A 20,354-nucleotide genomic window follows, 5' to 3' on the forward strand; every position below is an offset into this window, starting at 1 on the left:
AAGTCGTATAATTGTCTGTCTCTTTGTCTCTCTCTCGCACCTGCATTGATACAAACAGGTAGCGCTTTGGCCGTCAATGGCCACTTTTCGCAGAAGCTGGCAAGCGAAAATTACCTTCGCTTTTGTGATGCCGTATCGTATTAAAGCGTTTATCACGAGCGCAATACGAGTGACAACAAGCGCTAACCAAATGATTGTCAGGCTGTTCTCCTGACACTGACGGGCGCTTGAGTAAAAATAGACATGATGCTGTTCCTCGCATATCATTAACATACTATCTCTCATGATGTAGCCTCAGCGCTGTGCAAAATCTATGACTGAAAAAAGCTTCTTAAGAAAAAAACCCTGAATTTTTGTTGTTGAAGAAAGAAAAAAACAACGAATTTACTGAGCGATACTAGGAAGAGCGTAAAGACGAAAACAAGTTAAAAAAAAAAAAGAGAAAAAAAAGGAACAAGACAAAATCAAAAACCATAAACAAACACCCAGAATCCATGTAGTTTCAGTCGATTTCATGTCACACGCATCAGTCAACATGTCTCAATTCTGAAGGTCGCGACGTCTGGGAAGTCGGTCATGAAAACAATATAACAGGAAGGGAAGAACTTTGAATACAGTCAATGCACTCTTTTTTTTTCTTTCCCTTACAAAACAGTAACTTGCTGTCAAGGCGAAATACGTTCGATGCATATTACAACTGAGCTGCCATGGATCTCCGGTGTGGAAGTTCTGTCGCGGCTTGTCACTACTTTCTTGTTGACATTTTGTTCAGTGATTGAAGAGGAGGAAAAACACATGAGAAAGAAACCTTGTTTGGAAACGTATACGCCACACACGCACGCAGAGTTCGGTGGAAGGGCTCTCGGAAACTGGGTGTTGAAAACAAGCCTGGCTTTCATGACACCTCCTGCGTCACTCTCTCTACTCCACTAAACAGGGTCAAGGCGAAACGCTCGCTCGCAAGTGCCGCCAAGGGAATTATTGGAGTGGACAAACATTTTTAATTCACTCGCACAATACTGAGGTGAAAGTACTAAAGTGGAGAGATTTGAATAAGGAAAAAAGTGTGTGGGTGTGTGTACGCGTGCATGCGTGCCAGTGCGTGCGTGTATGTGAAAAAGTAAACGTATTTGTAAGAAAAATGAATGTGAGAAAGAGAGATTGTGAGAGCTCTTTCATGTGCGTGTATGTATGTGTTTGATCGCAAGTAAATTATCCAAATGATCTGTGTGTTGGTGTGCGTGCTTGCGCGTTGGCTGTATGCTGGGTAACTCACCAGGCCTCATGGCTATGTGTGTGGCGGAGTTGAAGTGAGCGGGAAGGGGCTGGTGGGCGGGGGGAGGCTGGCAGTAGGCAGAGAGGAACGGGCCCTGGGCGCTGCTGGGGGCAAAGGCTGCAACACACCAACACAATCATCAATCATCTATTCATCAAAACCATATCTATAAACCAAGAAAATCATCAATCATTTATTCATCAAAACCACTTCTATTTAATTTTGTTGTTGTCGAGGTGTTTGAATATAAAGAGAATTCTGCTAAATCTACAAAAATAACAAAAGCAATAAACTCCTTTTCACTCTTTTACAGAGAGAGAGAGAGAGAGAGAGAGAGAGAGAGAGAGAGAGAGAGAGAGAGAGAGAGAGAGAGAGAGAGAGAGAGAGAGAGAGAGAGAGAGAGAGAGAGAGAGAGAGAGAGAGGAGAGAGAGAGAGAGAGAGGCTTGGATAGACAGACAGACATTGACAAAGTCTCAGACAGCCCTGAGTGCCCAAGAAGAGCATAAGACAAGAGTGACTTACATTGCATGCGGATCTTGACGTCATCGGAGGCGCTGTCAAGGTCTGATACGCCGCTGTCTGCCGGACTGGGCGGTAAGGATGCTGTAAACACACACAAAACAACAGTCCTTTAGTAAAATACATCATTCCAAAACAATCGTCTCACACAATAGAGAATTAAAAACAAATCAACAAAAAACATAAAACATTTTAAAACAATCGTCATTTAGCAAAATAAATAATTCCAAAACAATAGTATTTAGGAAAACAGAGTTTGCGCACAAAAGGGCTTTTTTTGGTCAGTACTTAATAAACAATGAGTCGAAGGCCATTATGGTCACAGATCACTGTTTCTGCTTATATGATCACATTTTGTTTCTCATCAATGCTTCACGAAGCTTGTTTGAACTGTCTGTACTTAAGGCCAAAAAAAAATAAATTGTCTGTTTAGGGTAACATGACCAAAAAAAGTAGGGTCGGTAGGTAGGTAAATTTTTTTTTTTTTTTTTTTTTTTTTTTTGTAATTATGCTATGTTGGCTGAACATTCACTTCTTATATTTGATGAATATATGTTTCAAAACTAACGTATAAATAAAACAGAGAGAAAGGGAGAGAAAGAAACGCCAAATGTCTCTTTTTAGCATTTTTACCTCTTTTTTTTTTTTTTTTTTTTTGAAATAAAAAAAAAGTTTTCGGGTCGGCGCCAAATCGATAGGGTCGGTCGGGTTACCCTAAACAGACAATTTTTTTTTTTTTGGCCTAAGCAGACACACGGGCTTTTAATCATACACGGTAAAAGCGATTTAAGAAGATGAAAATAAATAAACCACTAGACGTCGAAAAGCCGAAATTAGCCTGGCAAGTGACGTCAATGATCAATATAGCGCTCACCATGACGATCAGATTAAAGATCGGAAAGGGAGCATCCGCTCTCTATCTCTCTCTGTGTGCCAGAAACATTTTGTCGCTGAATTTGCATCTCCAGTATACCGACTCCCAACCTAATACCCCCCCCCCCCCTTCTTTTTTCCCCTCCCAATCTGTGACACTTCCGTACTGGGTTCAGCCATCTTGCAATCAGGTACGCTGGGCCTATATCTGGTTGTGTGCTTCCAGAAGGGGGGAGGGGGGACAGAAGGCCGGCCCTGTTGGGAGGGAAAGATCTGTTTTGGATTGTCCACACTTGGAATGTCCAATCAACCTTCCGTGTGTGTTCAGCAACAGGACGGCTGATCGAATCTTACCCCCAAAATAGCAAGCAGCTACCGATTCTGGAGCGTTGATCGAGGGGGAAAGAGACAGAGAAGAAGAAAGGGAAGCCAAAAATAGAGGGGTTCACACTTTGCTTGGAACACCTTCAAAAAAGGACGGTCGACCTCGGGACGTTTGGCAAGAGACATGGAAGGGGGGGAGGGGAAGGAGAGAGGAGCGAGTTTGCAGATGGCGGACAGCGGTGCAAGTCTGAACCTGACGACCGGTCCGCGGTAGGGGCTGCAAAGAGTTCGAGCACACACCTGGGGATCGAACGCACAAACATTGTGGCTAAAATGGAAGGGGGGAAACCACCTTTAGAAACACTGAGGAGACGGCAAAGAAAAGAGAGAGAGAGAGAGAGAGAGAGAGAGAGAGAGAGAGAGAGAGAGAGAGAGAGAGAGAGAGAGAGAGAGAGAGAGAGAGAGAGAGAGAGAGATTCCGTCGCTCCTTCCTAGAACCCTCCTCCCTATTCCCCGCTCATGTCGATGCGTCCAACAGCCTCACGGAAGGGGTTGCCTTGGCCCCATGTCAACACGAAGGCCATAAGCGAACAAGGTGACGGTGGTTCTCCAGGTGAAGATGCGGTTTGTGGACACGAACCCCGCATCCCTCTGGCTGTAGTGCATTTGCAACTCTCTTTAGCCTTGCCCTCCGTGGCCCTCGTAAAATACCACAACTTCTTCTTTGCTGACCAGAAATAGAGAGAGAGAAAGAGAGAGAGAGAGAGAGAGAGAGAGAGAGAGAGAGAGAGAGAGAGAGAGAGAGAGAGAGAGAGAGAGAGAGAGAGAGAGAGAGAGAGAGAGAGAGTAGCCATGGCAATAAGATCTGCACTCGCGACCCCCTACCGCGCCCAACTGCACTCGGAAACATCTTGTGGGACATGTTTAATTCAACGCTGTTGCCTTCCGTGAAGCTTCGCCTTCATTCCTCTTTGCATTGAGGACTTCCCCTTCAACCTGCTCTGCACAGGGGGATCTTTCATTTTCAATAGCTTAACTTGTCTGTTTTCAGTCTTCATAAAACCCACGTAAACGATGGTAATGCGCCGCGGTGTAAACACAATGCTAATTCATTTCTGCCGCCGTTTCTAACGTCTTCCGGTTTCTCTTTCGTTAGGAAATCCGTCCAGTCCCATTTTTCCCCGAAAGGGCTGAGAATTTCACAGAAGTTATTCAACTCTAGCCGTCATTTCCCTCCGGGGTTTCAACTCTATACCCAAAACACTTCCCTTTCGAGGATGTTCGTGAGTGAAGAAAACACCAGGTGCCGACTGGGTGGTAACTCAAATCTGTCAACTGTTACCCGTCCCTAAAGTTCCGGTTTTGAGTTAGAGGGCTTGAATGTCTTGTTTCTCAGGGGTATTACTCATACAGGAAAACAAAGTCAAGGTGTGTTTATGTATGCGTTTTAATGGCATGAATATTTTAACGTTTGTTGACAGCCAAAAAAAGCGGTCAATGCTGAACAGTCTGATTTTGTTTTTGCATGAAGCTTAATCTATATAAACGGTATAACAGTTCACCGAAATGTTTATTATTAACAACAACAACAACAAAAAACAACAAAAATACAGATTTTTAAGAAAATTATGATAACGAAAAATATGTATAACTCAGTCTTGAAGAGGGCGGATGCTTTCGACCGGGTTTGAACTTAAGACCCCACTCAAAACGAAAAAAATGACACGGACATAAGTAGAAGCAATTAACCGATGACAGTTTCACACGCACTGACAAAGGCACTTGATAATTCAACGAACGCGGACAGAACCTGTAACACCAGCAACAAACGGAAGTGCGATTCCGAAACAACAACCCGGCCCCCATCATCCGCTCATTGACATTGATATTATTTATAGTGTGGGACTTGGAAAACCAGAACTGTATCGGTCACAGGCCCCGGGAACGTCTCGAAGACCTAGCTGTGATTTTGCTTACAGTATGTAGATGTATGCAAATGAGGGCCGGTCATTTCCTGCTGGCTTCTCGATTTTTCCCTGCAGGGCCAAGACTATCGTCATTGCAAGTAAAGCCAGCTTGCTTAGAGTTCAGCGTTAAAAATGTCCTCAGCATTCATCATACACGCTTCGGGGCATGCTAGAGAAGGAAGTAAGTTGCAGTCAAGAGTGCGACGTATCTGTGTGTGTGGTGTACAACTAGGCTTTGTGACAGTCCCCGAACATGTAAATAACATCCGGGTTCACTTTTTAAACCGACTCGGTGGCTGCGTTCAGAGCGAAAGCAGCCCGTGCGAGGAAACCGAGTTATTGCAGCTTAGACGGGAGGGAGCACGGCGTAGCATATTAACGGGGGATTATTGTTTGTGCGTGATCGTCACTTCATGGACACAGCAGAGGGGTTTACAAAAATGATGGTAAACAAAAACTGCGTTCTTTGTTCGTCAAAACAACAAGGCTTTTGTTTCTCTCCCCACGCCAGGGTAAATGACGCACGCTCACACATTAAATCGAGAGGGAAAAGGGAGTGTCAATGGCGGTGAATAAAATTGAAAATATGCAGGGTAGGGTAGGGTGGGTACAACTGCCACGACACTTTTGAAAACTACACAATAGCAGTATACACATACTGAATAGAAGTCGGTGTCCTGTTCCGGCACTTGCGCATTAAAAGTAAATGGAGAGAAATTCTTTGAGAATTTTTCTTTAATGAAATGAGGCGATGAGATTGTTTCGTCGAAGTCACAACAAGCTGTCACTGACCTCGACATCCCCACACCGTTGAAAACAGGCCCCAGTTTATGAACCAGCCAGCACATTACTGCACAGGCAAGTAGTGAGCAATCGATAATGTAACCCGGTGACGCGTCTATGCACTCCAATCAGCACTATAGGAGGATACGGGGTAAGTGGCTTTTGAATCAAACAACTCATAAATAAAAAAAAGCCCACAGTGGACACCCAGGCTGTTGCCTTTTGATACGTATCTAATTAGAGGGTTGGTCTTATCCCATGGTCAAGTGTGGAATGGTTTAAGCGGGGAGGGCAGTGCCTTTAAGTTTAAAGGGGTGAGGTGACTGACCTTGGTGGTGGTGGAAGCTGCTCTCAGACGACGAGAGGATGCCCTGCAGAAAGGTTCTGGACTCGCTGCCCGGGGTAGGACTGTCCATACTGAGAAGGGCCTCTGCTGCCACCTGGCGGCCATTGCGCTGTTGCTGTTCGCATGCATCCACTGTAACACACACAAGACAAAGGATGTTCATTAGTTGTCAAAGTCTCTAGATGATAGATGGTTTTATTGTTGTTGTTTTGTTGTGAAGGGTGTCCGAGATTTGGGGCATGGAGGGGAGGAGGGGTAAGAAGGGAGAGGGAGAGGGAGAGGGAGAGAGGGAGAGAGAGAGGGAGGGAGTGTGTGTGTGTGTGTGTGTGTGTGTGTGTGTGTGTGTGTGTGTGTGTGTGTGTGTGTGTGTGTGTGTTAGACAGCAACATGTCTTGTGGTCGATGTTGTTGTCGTCGCCTCGTGCTCTCTGGAGTGAATTGTAGCTCCTCCACGTTGTGACCCCGCCCCCTCCGCTTGTCTGTTCTTTTTTTTCCCAACAACAAAGATTAATTTGCTACTGCTTGTTTTCATTCTTCCTTCTGTTTCTTTTTTTCAGGTTCACTTGTTTTGCAACAACTGCCTATATTGCGAGTTCTTTCAAACAAAAATAGCGTTTTCCTGGGTCATCTGTACTGCTAAGCGTCACCAATTAAAACCAACAACCCTCCCTCCCTCCCCATTCACCCTTCCTCCCCTTATACACGCAAATCGATACTAATTAAACACGCGCACTAAAGTCCTCATTCATTTGGCAAAAAAGCTCGTTCATCGGAAAACCACAAATAATTAATTAGACCATACAAGAAGCTCTTAGGATGTAGAGCATGTTTGTGTGTGTGTGTGTGGGGTGTGTGTGTGTGTGTGTGTGTGTGTGTGTGTTTGTGTGTGTGTGTGTGGGGTGTGTGTGTGTGTGTGTGTGTGTTTCGCAGAAAACAAAGGACAAGGACAAAAGGTATGCAAACCCTACTACAAGTGTACAAAGCACACGAAACAAAGCGAAACGGTGCCCAAATTAGCCCGAGAATTATGTTTCACTTCACTCAGTCTCCGTACAGTGACAAGCCGACAGGTGTCATTTGGCCTTAATTATTATCTTCCTCGCTTTTTCTTTCTGACAGAAAGTTTAACTCCACTTTATGTTAAGAGAATACTTTTGTTTTGTTTTATACAGGAACAACCACTTCTCTCTGGAAAACTATTCAACCGAAGGCCGTGTGAATGCCCTTCCTCTCTCAAAGTTTTAACTTTAAAAGTGCGCCTGGTCTAGTAATCCGGCCGCTCCAAATTTGGTCCGATGCCCTCAGCTAGGTGGAGAGGGTCAGAATAAAGTTTGGTTATTCTGGGCGCCTCTCGAGGAAAACTTCCGACAAAGAGGGCATGTCATGTGAACACACACACGCACACGGACACACACACACACACACACACACACACACAGACAGGGTAGCAGCACCTGCCGTAAGGCGTTGTGTAACCCGAGAAATGTGAGTGGGTGACTGGAGGAAAGACGGTTTAAAGGTAACAATAGCACACCCGGCGAATGCTACGTTTCGAGATAAAAAGCATCCGGTGACGTCTGCCACAGTCGTATAGTGAGTGAACTATGTAACCCCATTTTCAGTTTTCAGGAATACAATTATTCTTAATACTGTAGTAGTAATACACTTTTCGTTTAGGATTTTTGTTTGTTTTTGTTTTGTTTTTGTTGATTGGGTGCATTCTGAACTCAGGTGGGGCCTGCAAGTGAGAGTGGGCGGGGCTATAAACTTATTTTGTTTGTTTGTTTGTTTGCTTAACCAGCCGACCACGAAGGGCCATATCAGGGCGGTGCTGCTTTGACATATAACGTGCGCCACACACAAGACAGAAGTCGCAGCACAGGCTTCATGTCTCACCCAGTCACATTATTCTGACACCGGACCAACCAGTCCTAGCACTAACCCCATAATGCCAGACGCCAGGCGGAGCAGCCACTAGATTGCCAATTTTAAAGTCTTAGGTATGACCCGGCCGGGGTTCGAACCCACGACCTCCCGATCACGGGGCGGACGCCTTACCACTAGGCCAACCGTGCCGGTATATAAACTTATTACGCAGGAGCGATAGAGTCACCGGACAAACACACATGTGCATTACGATGTAGTAATGTAGTAATGATATATTCCCCAGACAGAGAGCAGGACATTCACCTAACTGTTCCCGGGCATTCGGCAAACTGATTCAATCGATTTTGCTCGCCAACTTCTATTTAAACAAGAAATTCCCAAGCAATCAAGAATCCCGAAATAAAAAGGATCCAGTGAAAATGGGGGAGGGGGGAGAATGAGTTGTCCTACCTCGGGTGCGCCGTCTAACTGTCATTCAAACCCTCCCACCCCGAGTTCGTTCAACTCGATCTACACATTTTTTTAACCCCAAATGTAGAACAAGCAGTAAATGGAAGTGTGTTATGTACACACATACGTATCTATCATAGCTCAAGGAGGGGGGAGGTAGAGAGAGAGACTGAGAGAGAGAGATCGAGAGAGAGAGAGAGAGAGAGAGAGAGAGAGAGAGAGAGAGAGGAGAGAGAGAGAGAGAGAGAGAGAGAGAGAAGAGAGAGAGAGAGAGAGAGAGAGAGAGAGAGAGAGAGGAGAGAGAGAGAGAGAGAGAGAGAGAGAGAGAGAGAGAGAGAGAGAGAGAGAGAGAGAGAGAGAGGAGAGAGAGAGAGAGAGAGAGAGAGAGAGAGAGAGAGAGATGAGAGAGAGAGAGAGAGAGAGGAGAGAGAGAGAGAGAGAGAGAGAGAGAGAGAGAGAGAGAGAGAGAGAGAGAGAGAGAGAGAGAGAGAGGAGGAGAGAGAGAGAGAGAGAGAGAGAGAGAGAGAGAGAGAGAGAGGAGAGAGAGAGAGAGAGAGAGAGAGAGAGAGAGAGAGAGAGAGAGAGAGAGAGAGAGAGAGAGAGAGAGAGAGAGAGAGAGAGAGAGAGAGGAGAGAGAGAGAGAGAGAGAGAGAGAGAGAGAGAGAGAGAGAGAGAGAGAGAGAGAGAGAGAGAGAGAGAGAGAGAGAGAGAGAGAGAGAGGGGGGGGGCTAACATTATGAATATACATACACACACATTGCACTACAAAGACAGTGTTTCCGTATGCCTGGTCAGACCCCTATACCACCTCTCCCGGATGGGCAAGTTGCCAGCAAACGTGTCCCTTCGCATGACGGAGAGATAATCGGAACTGGTTCAACAAGGTTGGCCCACCGCTTATCGTAGCTCGCTCACTACAATTCTAATTTGGCTACCTATCAAACGGGCCCTGCAGGGCTCGACTCGGGACCAAGATACCATACAAGGTTCAGGATACGCAACCTGCGCTATTTCCTCTTCCTTGGCTAACCTACTTTTCGTCGTCTGCTGTCGGGGGCCCTGCTTAGGTTGTGTGTCGCCAGATAAAATACTTGACACTGTGTGTGTCCTTACTACTCAACCTTAGTGAGGCGTCCTCAGCTTACTTAGCCCAGTATCGAACTTTTCGTTGGTACATACGTAGTACACACCTGTATAGTAGTACACACCTGTGCGCTTACTTCGGCCGATCCTTGTTTATCGAACCAATCACGTGCAGTTTATCTCGCACATTTTAACAAATGACTATGTAAGTGAAGACAGGCACACACACAAATCATGCGACACTTACTGTTCTTGTACATATTACCGCAACAACCCAACCAGCTCTAACAATTATTATATTTTTGTGTGGGTGGTGCAAATGCAATATATACAGAAAAATCCAGCTCACAACCCGCGATTGAAGCAGTGCATCTGCACAGGAATAAAACTTTTAAATCCCCTCCCTCCCACCGCCGATCTTTAATTTAATCGATTTCTATGAATACACGGCTAGCTGTTCACACCCATATCCATTCTGATGATCGAGTTCATGCAGTGTTATTCTATTTGTCGTATAACCGACTTGACACCAACTAAAGGTGGATAATTTTATATGTAAAATACGTCTCCACCTTCTTTCTTTCTGTCTTTACTTTTTTCTTCTTTTCATTATTTGCTCACTGTGAAGGACTTGAAAGTTGTTTGCTCTTGTCTGCAGTAGTGCTCCAAACGACATGTCCTTATAGTGACAGGGTGTGGAGCTAAGGCATATTAGCAAAAAGACTAGATGATTCAATGCTTGTTTTCACCCAAGCGACTGACGCTATAGACCGCGTGCGTAATCAGTTATATGTTAGGCAAACACTATGCCACAAAAGAAGAGACACACATTATAATATGCGTCACTGGTCCTACGTAACTGTCCGCACTTAAAGCAAACAAGCGCTACTCCCAGCTGCATTCATTTCCTGTTTGCTCAGACAAACAAGTCGGTTTTGTTATAAGCCACCCCTAGATTGTTCGAGGCCCTTTTTTCGCGTTCTAAATATACCCGGCCAAGAGATAAACAGGGGTGGGTTTAATTTCTGCGCTAATCATATTCAGTGCCAAGAGTTGAAAGCAAACATACCTAGTTTCATTAAACATATATATGGGCTAGGTCATGCATTCACGCCGCTGAAGGGCATGCATTCACATAAGAAGCAGCCGTTGTGTTCAATCTTGGCCGAGCCCCAATCAGGTAAACAGAAAAACACGCTCATAAATTAATCGCTATTCACAGATTCAAAGGGAAAACTTTTAAAATTCGGCCAAAGGTCTTTTACCCATACAGCTCATTCACTTCAACCCCGCTCCCTTCCTTCCCCCAGGAAAATTCTTCTTGTTTAGCTAAAGGCTGAAGACTTCTTTTTGACGACAAGAGCCGCCTTTGTGTGACGTTGCATATTCATACCGCAACCGCTACAACCACCCAACTTCCTCTGCTTTCTTTCCTGTCAGTGTTGCCATTCTAATGGCGACAAAAACCAACTAATACTAACTAACCTCTCTACCCCCCCTTCTTCCTTTTTCCTCTTTTCGTTTCAAAGTTTCCTTTCACCGACAATAAAAGCCCACGTCAAAAAGCACCTTTACAGCGAATCTGAAACGACACTATGGCTATACCTGCATTCTTCAGAAACTGTACAGAAGTAAGGAAGGTAAGTTTTCAAAGGGGTGGGAGTGGAGCAGGGGGTGTTTGCTAGCTGGGAACAGATACAAAATAGCAACCAGGGGCACAGAAGCATGCTCTGCTAGCTGGGTGAATAGCTGTCTCCCTCCCTACCTACGCACGAGCTGCAACGTCATGAAAGGAAAATGGGGTTCGAGTTCGCAATTGCTGTCGTGTCAACGCCCCGCAACACAATCCCAAAATGATACCTCAATGTGTAAGTGTGTGAGAGCTCAGACTTAGAATGTTTTTAAAAAGGGGAAGAAAAAGACAGCTCCTCCTAATAACGCCCTCATCCACTCTTGCTTGACAACTTCGTTTAAAAAAAAAAATCAAAGCCATTACGCGACTATCCTTGTCTTTCGTTTTCCTGGTGCACCCAACGAGCATGGCCATTACAAAATGAAAAACGAAACGTAAAAAAATAATCGGGGAAAAACAAGAGACGGAGCAAACAATGTCAAACCACTTAAACTGAAGAACGTTGACTACTTTAAACCGGATACGTCCTCATAGCTGCATTGAACTCGCGCAATATTTTAGAAGAGTTGCCTTTGAAGAGGCGTTTAAACTTATAAACACACAAGTGACTAATCGTTAACACTCAATACACGACGGGCTAAACTTGGCTGTTGTATGGATCGGTTAGCAGTTCAGGTCAGTGACTCGAGTTTCCATAGGATAGGTCGACCGCGCGGAAAAAAACAAGGTCAATAAAAACAATTCCGGAAATAAAAACTCCCCTTCGTTTACACAAGATCAATTGAAAAATGTCAGTTAAAACTCTCTTCCATCTGAACAAGGTCAGTAGAATATATGTGTCCTTCAATACTCCCATCATCTAGAACCCTTTTAAAGTAAGAAGTTGTCGCTTTTTCTGTCTGCATTTCAACAATGTCAATAGTATAAATATATATATATGTACGTAATAACTCCCCTCCACCTCAACAAGATCAATAGAATAGAATAGAATAGAATGTAATTATGTCCGTATTAAGTCTACTCCAACTCAACAAGGTCAACATAACACCCAACTATCAATAACCTTGTTGAAGAGGTTGTTGCTCTTTCTGCATGCTCGCTTCATGCGTAATAGTCAACACGAGGGCCTGTTCAACAACAAAGTGGTTTTATTTTCCCCTTTCACACGCAGAGACATCTTCCTTTATTTCCGCTTTAGAGTATGACTATGACTTTGCAAGTTACGCTTGAGAATTCGGTCACACAAGAACAAATCTCTTCCGAGTGTGGGAAAACCCAGACAATGAGGTTGAGTGTGATGAATTAAAATCAACGGTATTTCTAAACGGTTGTATTAAAAATTCAGAACAAATGTGATCAAGTGCCTTTTTGTTTCTTGTTTTAATGTGTATTACTTGTCATTTTTTTTGTTCGGGCCATAAAGCAATCTTTTCCATAAATGTTGCTTGTTTTCTAAATTCTATGTAGAAACATTCAAGCTCTTATGTTTTCCTTTTTTCATCATTTTCGTTTCTAAATTGACACCAGTGACAAAGCAACGACAAAAGACGACACAGAATGTGGACACACCAGAATAGAAACGCTTGCTTTGCTCAAACGCAAGCGACAGCTGCAATATTCATACCAGTGATAAACAGCCCCAAGTCAAAACCATAATTACATTTGTCAATTGTGTCCTGTTTTTAGCCCAAACCCTTTAGACACACGCTTTGTATAAGAAAATACAAAATAAGCGAACACTAATCAACATTTAATCAACCAAGTGTTGCAACAGGTTTTAAAACCTGCTGTAGTAACAGACACAGAAGGCTACAGTATTTGTGTACGTCCTTTTTGTTTTTCTATCATCAATATAAAAAATCGATTGACCCTACTGCACTGCAGCCTTTTTCCTCGAAAAAATCAAATCCATCCATTTTAACTGCGTTGAATAGATCACTTACACACAGACAAGAAGGGCAAAAGAGAGAGAGAGAGAGAGAGAGAGAGAGAGAGAGAGAGAGAGAGAGAGAGAGAGAGAGAGAGAGAGAGAGAGAGAGAGAGAGAGAGAGAGAGAGAGAGACGCAAGGACTTGCAACGGGCCGCAGAAGAGGAAAACGAAAGGGAAAGAGTTAAATTACAGAAATGACGACAGAAGGAGGAAGGGGAAGGCGGATAATAATAGACAGTCTCTCTTTGCTCGATCACACAGCGGACCTCAATAACCCGCAGTCGCCCCCCAAAATAATCATCATCCTTCCTTCCGTGTGATGCCACACCAACATTTTTTTCTTCCCCTCTCCCTGTTTCCCCCCTTCTTCTTGCGGAAGCAGGCTGAGCCAGAAATACCTGACGGCGGTCAAACATGCACCAAGACAGAAAGGGAAGAGAAAGGGCAATACAGGGAAGGAAGGCTAGAGAGAGCAAAAAAGGGAGGAGGAAAAAGAGACACAGGAGGGCAAGCAAGAGAGAGAGCACACAAAACAAAAGAAGAGTTAACGTGCTGTAACAAGACGGCGGACCGCACTCTCCGACCCTCGGTGCATTTCACCGCTGTAGTGCAACTGGGGTCGAATCCCAATGTGGAAAAGGAAACCGCTTCGACAGGGGGGGGGGGGGGGGGGGCGGGAGGACTCCTCAAAAAGCAAAGCAGGAAGAGGATAGGAAGAAGAAAAGGAAAAAAGGGATAGCGGACAGCGACCGAGAGGTGTTGGCGAGGGCGAGAGAACGAACAAACACGCACACAAACACAACAACGTCCGAAACAAGCGCAACATAGCTGGCACTGGACCGAGTGCGACGGACAGTAGAAGGAAGAACGCGGAAATGCAAACGCCCTCAGGGTTGAGGGTCCAAGAAGTCTCCAGCCGAGGTATTTCCTTGTCTTTTGTCCATTGCTTGAATTGTCCGTCAAAATGTTGAGCAAGACAGATAGTGATCACTGTAATTTCCTCTCTGGCTTGAAACCAAAACGGAAACTGACTTTCCCTTCCCGATCTCAGTAACAGAGGGAAAATAGATACCATGTAATGAACAAATCACTACTTGCCTTATCCACTTCCTTTTATTGCACTTCAATAGACCATCAACAGTAACAGTCTGATCGAAAATTGGTCACGAACAATGCTTTCCTTTTTTACCAGGACCACTACTGGTTTGCCTAACTCCCAACCAAACGTGACTTACAAAGACGTGACCTCAGATCATGAGCTCAAAGGAAACTAAATCGATCCCGAATAGGCTAATTGATCAGTCTTAAACCCAGCTAATGTTACATCATTTTGCATCTCAGAAGATAAACAACCCGCAATTGACGTCACTTGTTGCGAGCGAAAACGAAAATCTCCCAATAATTGACTTCAGCAAATCATAACCACGAGAGAGAACAAAAAACCGACTGCAGCGGACAGATTCTACCTCGTTAAGACTCCACAAAATGTGATCACTGTCTGGACTAGACGTTCGGTTTTTTCCCCCAAACCAGGAGAAACTGACCATTGTAACAGACCATCTGACCACGCGAGATGCTCTCTCACTCTCTCTCTCTTACGCATGGACATCTTTTTTTTTTCTGACGCATTAATACGAAAACTGCTCAGAGGTGAAGACGTCACCATCGACCTGGATTATAAGACCCCCCCCTCCCCCTTCATCAAAATGATTCTACTAATAGGCGCAATGCTGATCGGATTATGGCGTCACTGGTTAATGCCTGGCTTAGAGCTATAATTTATTACCAATCATCTAGTCAAGACAACTCTCACTCTTCGCGGGTAACTCTTCACACCAGTCTTTGCTAGAGATAACAAAAATGTCGTTGCATCGCCGTTGTGCAATAAATACAGGATTTTTTTAGTCCGGCCTACTATCTAATGTCCTAGATTACCTATTGTCATAATTCCTTAAATCATTACATTGCGAAAAGGCCAAAATCACCAAAAGACCTTTCTTTACAAATAATTTAGTTATCACATTATTCAAAGCTTTACAAAACAATTGCTACTCAAGGCCAGATAAGTAGAGGCAACACATAGAATACGAAATAACATGTTTATAATTTGGTATCCCGCGCGCTACAGCATCCTCAGCAGTTCAGTGTAAAAAGTATAATATAGGTTAATCCGAACTGCTTAAAACACAATAATCTCGGACGCTGTGACATGACGTCCACAAAAACGACGCACAGAACAGAGAATGCAAGAAGAGAAAAAGGACAGAGAAGCAACACAACTGTATACGTAAGCAGATGTTCCAGGGCGAGCCAGACACATAAATCTTCTTTTCGAAAGCTCCTCAGCGCTGCTCTCTCTCTTTCCCCCACTCCCCCTCCTCTCTCTCTCTCTCTAGCAAAGGAAACCGACACCTTTTATTTTGAGGAAGACAAAAAGAAAATGAAGCAAAGCCAGCCAAAAAAGGCACACACAAAATCGGACAGCTAGGTTTTCTAGAATTAGAATTTTTTGTTTTCCTTCCATCTTCTTTTTTTTTTATATCTTATTTTTAATCTCTCTATTTTTTATATATATTATTTTAGTGGCAACCATGTAAAATATAGGTTGAGTTTTCAGAGAAAAAAATGCACCCGGAGCTCTCAAACTTGGCTGAAAAAAACCGCAACTTTGCATAGTTTGACCTCGATACAGTAGTATTCTTTCTCTCTCTCTCTCTCTCTCTCTCTCTCTCTCTCCCTCTCTCTCTCTCTCTCTCTCTCTCTCTCTCTCTCTCTCAAACACACCCACAAACACGATGACGACCACACACACACTTACAATATCGTTTAAGCAGGTGCTTCTTGTAGGTTCCCTGTCCGACCCCGTCGGGCTGTCGTCGGTGGAACATGAAGGGGTCCGACGATTGGTACTCATCCTGACTGGGGCCCGACTCGTCGTCCGAGGAATGGTCCATCTTTCGGTAGGAGGAGGAATGGAAGTAATTGTCTTCGGAGGAATCAAAGCGGGGTCGCTTCTTGAGCGAGAGGTCCAACACAGAATCCGGGTCGTCCGTGACCGGGGACAGGAGGAAGGAGGTATGTTCGGGTCCGGGGCACAGGGGGTACTCGGGCAGCTTCAGGAAGCAAAGTGTGGGCGGTGAAGAAGCCATGGTTGATTGAACGAAGAGAATTTTTTTCTCTCTTCCAAACAGGAATGTAAAAAAGTAAGAGTTTCAAAAAAGTCTTCAAGTCGTCAGCTTTGTCGTTGAACCGAGTTTTAGCTGCAGACTTGTTCCAAAGAAGGACGAACGCAACAGGTTGGTACGAGCTCAGTAGTGAAGTAGACTGTGTCCCTACGAGCTGTCATCAAGCCATTTTTTTGCTGGTAATCATCCGCAGCTGTCGACTAGTTCCGCTCTCCTTGTCACAAAATGTGGAAGTAAATCCCCGCGCACGAGTTCTCTTCGCCACAACAAGCACAAACAAACTCGGGAGTAAAGAAACTTCAACACTGACAAAAATCAACGACAGTTATTCTTCTTTATACAGAAACACCGTAGAAGTAGTTAGTAGTACAACGACATTGATTTCACGCGACGGAAGGAAAGTAACACAAGTCCGACGAGCTCGAGTGGTTGACGTCGACTGACTGACCACGAGTGCTGTAGTAATATATCGTATCGAAGTCTCGGGCCTCTGTGAGATAGCTTTCGATATCCAACAGTGAAAGGCGAGCTATGACGCGAGCAAGAAGAAAGAAGACGACTAAATAGGCAAAAGCCAGCCAGCCCAAAGCGAGAGCGTTGTGTGCGTGTGACGGAGGCTAAAGCCAGAATGAGCTCCGCTGTGTCGTGGCCTGCTGGAAATAGTCGCGGCAGGCTAGCGCACTCACTGTCGCCGTAGGTAGGCTGGCCTGACGAGGTGGAAGGAAGAGGGAGGGATGGGAGGAGAGGAAGCGAAGGAAAGGGGGTGTGGCGGCGCGGTAGTGGCGAGAGAGAGGAAGCGAGGAAAAGCAAAGGAAAGCAGGCAGTCGCAGAGTGCGGTGGGTGCAGGTGGGAGAGTGCACACACATCAGGGGGACAGAGCACAGAGATATAGAGCGAGTTTTAGTGTCAACTAAGGTGACTCGAGTCGAACCGGAGGTCGCAAAAACTCGGTCCGGTACGACTGGAGTGACGTCACCGGTTAACCAACTTTCAACCTTGCTTCCTGCGTAGGGTCTCTCCAGTTCCAAGATGGCTGCCAAGGCGAGGCGAGAAACTTCTGCAAATATTTTTTGACAAAGTTACGGATTGTGAGAAGACATTTGTTGTAAATCACTTAGCCTTTCAAAAATTAAGGATACTGGGTTGTATACTGTCTTGGTTTTAATGCATTTTATTTTAGCAGTGATGTTTATTTTGGGAAGAAATGAGGTCAACAGGAGTTTGGGTGCGATTTCGGCTCAAATGTACTTTAGCGCCCTGAACTTTTACCCGGCTGTTTTGCGCTCGATTTTCACGCTCACTTCTTCATTGACGTTCGAATCGATAGTTCGATGTTTTGGCATTACATTCACATCAACAATAAAACAGTACTGCTTGTTCATCATCGTCGTCCATCAACTCTCCACAACAGTAAATCCGTAACGCGCTTGTCGCCATCTTGTTGCAAGGGACGCGACTGGACACAACCCAACAGCGTTTCCGCGAAGAAAAAAACCAGACATGCGCAGTGACCCTACCGTAGCTCAACCCTGTTCCTCGCGAAAACTCGCTCAGTGAATGTCTCTGTGGGACAGAGACGGGCTGAGGGTGGGAGAGGGACAGAGGGGCGGGGACCGCAGGGGAAAAACAAGAGTCCGTGTGTGTGTATGTTGCGGCACGTTGCGTGCACACACACACACACCACAGATATCTCTGTCACAGAGAGAGAGAGAGAGAGAGAGAGGAGAGAGAGAGAGAGAGAGAGGACAGGGAAGGAAGCGAGGCGGCGGGGCGCGCCATACAGCGACGAAGCAAGCCAAAGCTCAGGGGACGGAAGTGAAGCAGAGTGTGTGCATGCACGACGCGTTGGACGGCTAAAGAGGGGAGGTGACAAACATTGGCGACTTGTCACACAACGCTGCTAACCAGGACACCCCCCTCTCCCTCCCCGACATTTCTGACGCCCCCCCCCCCCCCCCCTCAAAACATCGAACATCTCCTTCCTACTCCAAGGCCCTACTTTCTGAAAAAAAATGGTGGCCTCGATCGCTCAGTGGAAGGCTGGTCTGCAGGCTCTTGCGTCGCAAGCTGTCCCACAAGTGGGTCATGCTGTGGAAGTTATTGCAATTTGCACACATTATATTCTGCGTGTGCACATTTAATTGGAAAATGAGATGGTAGAGGCTGAGAGAGGGGTGAATGAGAGCGGTATAGATATAAATCTGCACGGTCTGATATATCCTTCTGCCACACAGTACCACTACTGTATGTAGGTGAAATGGTGGCAGCAGCCCGGCAGCACACCTACGCGCGCGCACACACACACACACACACAGTCGCAAGCACACACACACGCACACACACAGACGCGCGCACACACACACACAGTCGCTAGCGCACACACACACATACACACACAAGCACGCACACACACCCACACACACATTATTTATGTCACACTTTGACAGATAACACTACTCGCAAACACTCACAAACAGCCACTGGAAAGAGCTCATAATTATACTTTAATTGCTCTTGTTATTACTGTCACCATTCTTATTTCTTTTATCAAAGGTTGCTGGTTCTCTAAACCGAGGTATCAATTTCGCAGCACTGCATATCGGGCTGTTCCATTACAGATACCTCTCTTTCCGTAAACGTGATCATGAATGCCAACCACACCAGATCTATCCAGGCGTTTACATCGGATGTTGCTTTGTTTGTTTGTCTGTTGCTGAATGAACATCCTAGATTGACATAGGTGTCAATTACTTTGGCACACAGAACATTCTACTATGCGAGTAGGCTGTACAGGTTAGGCACAACAACAAACAAGTCGCGTAAGGCGAAAATACAATATTTAGTCAAGTAGCTGTCGAACTCACAGAATGAAACTGAACGCAGCAAGACCGTATACTCGTAGCATCGTCACTCCACCGCCCGTGGCAAAGGCAGTGCCCGTGGAATTGACAAGAAGAGCGGGGTATTCGTTGCGCTGAGAAGGATAGCACGCTTTTCTGTACCTCTCTTCGTTTTAACTTTTTGAGCGTGTTTTTAATCCAAACATATCATATCTATATATTTTTGGAATCAGGAACCGACAAGGAATAAGATGAAAGTGTTTTTAAATTGATTTCGAAAAAAAAAAATTGATAATAATTTTTATCTATTTAATTTTCAGAGCTTGTTTTTAATCCGAATATAACATATTTATATGTTTTTGGAATCAGCAAATGATGGAGAATAAGATAAACGTAAATTTGGATCGTTTTATAAATTTTTATTTTTTTTTACAATTTTCAGATTTTTAATGACCAAAGTCATTAATTAATTTTTAAGCCACCACGCTGAAATGCAATACCGAACCCCGGGCTTCGTCGAAGATTACTTGACCAAAATTTTAACCAATTTGGTTGAAAAATGAGGGCGTGACAGTGCCGCCTCAACTTTCACGAAAAGCCGGATATGACGTCATCAAAGACATTTATCAAAAAAATGAAAAAAACGTTCGGGGATTTCATACCCAGGAACTCTCATGTCAAATTTCATAAAGATCGGTCCAGTAGTTTAGTCTGAATCGCTCTACACACACACACAGACAGACACACACACACACACACACACACACACACATACACCACGACCCTCGTCTCGATTCCCCCCTCTACGTTAAAATATTTAGTCAAATCTTGACTAAATATAAAAAGTTGTTAACGGTATCCCGACCGACCCTATTTTTTCGCGCGACCCTAGACTTTTTTTGGCATTTGAGAAGAAAAAAAAATTAAAAGTCTTTGTTTTTTGGCAAAATAATTTAAAAATATGATTTTAGGGGGGGAAAAAAAGAAAAATCCCGACTTACCGACCCTATTTTTTTGGCCTATGTTACCGTAAACACTCTTTTTTTCCCCTTAGTATGTGTACCTGTAAAATGATGCAGTTATCCCACGCACAAGCCCGGACAGACCTCTGATGGCTATCAAAATGGGCTGCATAAGAAGACAGGTTGCTTTAAAACACTGATCGTCGAAGGCTTCTTGCACTGCTCTTGTACAGTACTGAATAAAATTGTACACGGACACCAGACACAATCATAGGCCAGCTTAGTTCCAATGTAAA

At 44.7% G+C, this 20,354-nt stretch overlaps 1 protein-coding gene across 1 annotated transcript; it reads right to left on the bottom strand.

Annotated features, from left to right (window-relative positions):
* Positions 1-1,276: 1,276 nt before the first annotated feature.
* Positions 1,277-17,118, bottom strand: LOC138957812 (uncharacterized; the record flags this gene model as incomplete). The annotated part of the gene is given in 4 exon segments (XM_070328865.1): positions 1,277-1,393; positions 1,800-1,880; positions 6,072-6,221; positions 15,890-17,118. Coding segments are annotated over 4 exon segments (679 nt in total), but the record flags the coding sequence as incomplete, so codon positions are not given.
* Positions 17,119-20,354: the final 3,236 nt, after the last annotated feature.

The sequence above is a fragment of the Littorina saxatilis genome, unplaced genomic scaffold (assembly GCF_037325665.1).
Source record: "Littorina saxatilis isolate snail1 unplaced genomic scaffold, US_GU_Lsax_2.0 scaffold_1745, whole genome shotgun sequence".
NCBI lineage: Eukaryota > Metazoa > Mollusca > Gastropoda > Littorinimorpha > Littorinidae > Littorina > Littorina saxatilis.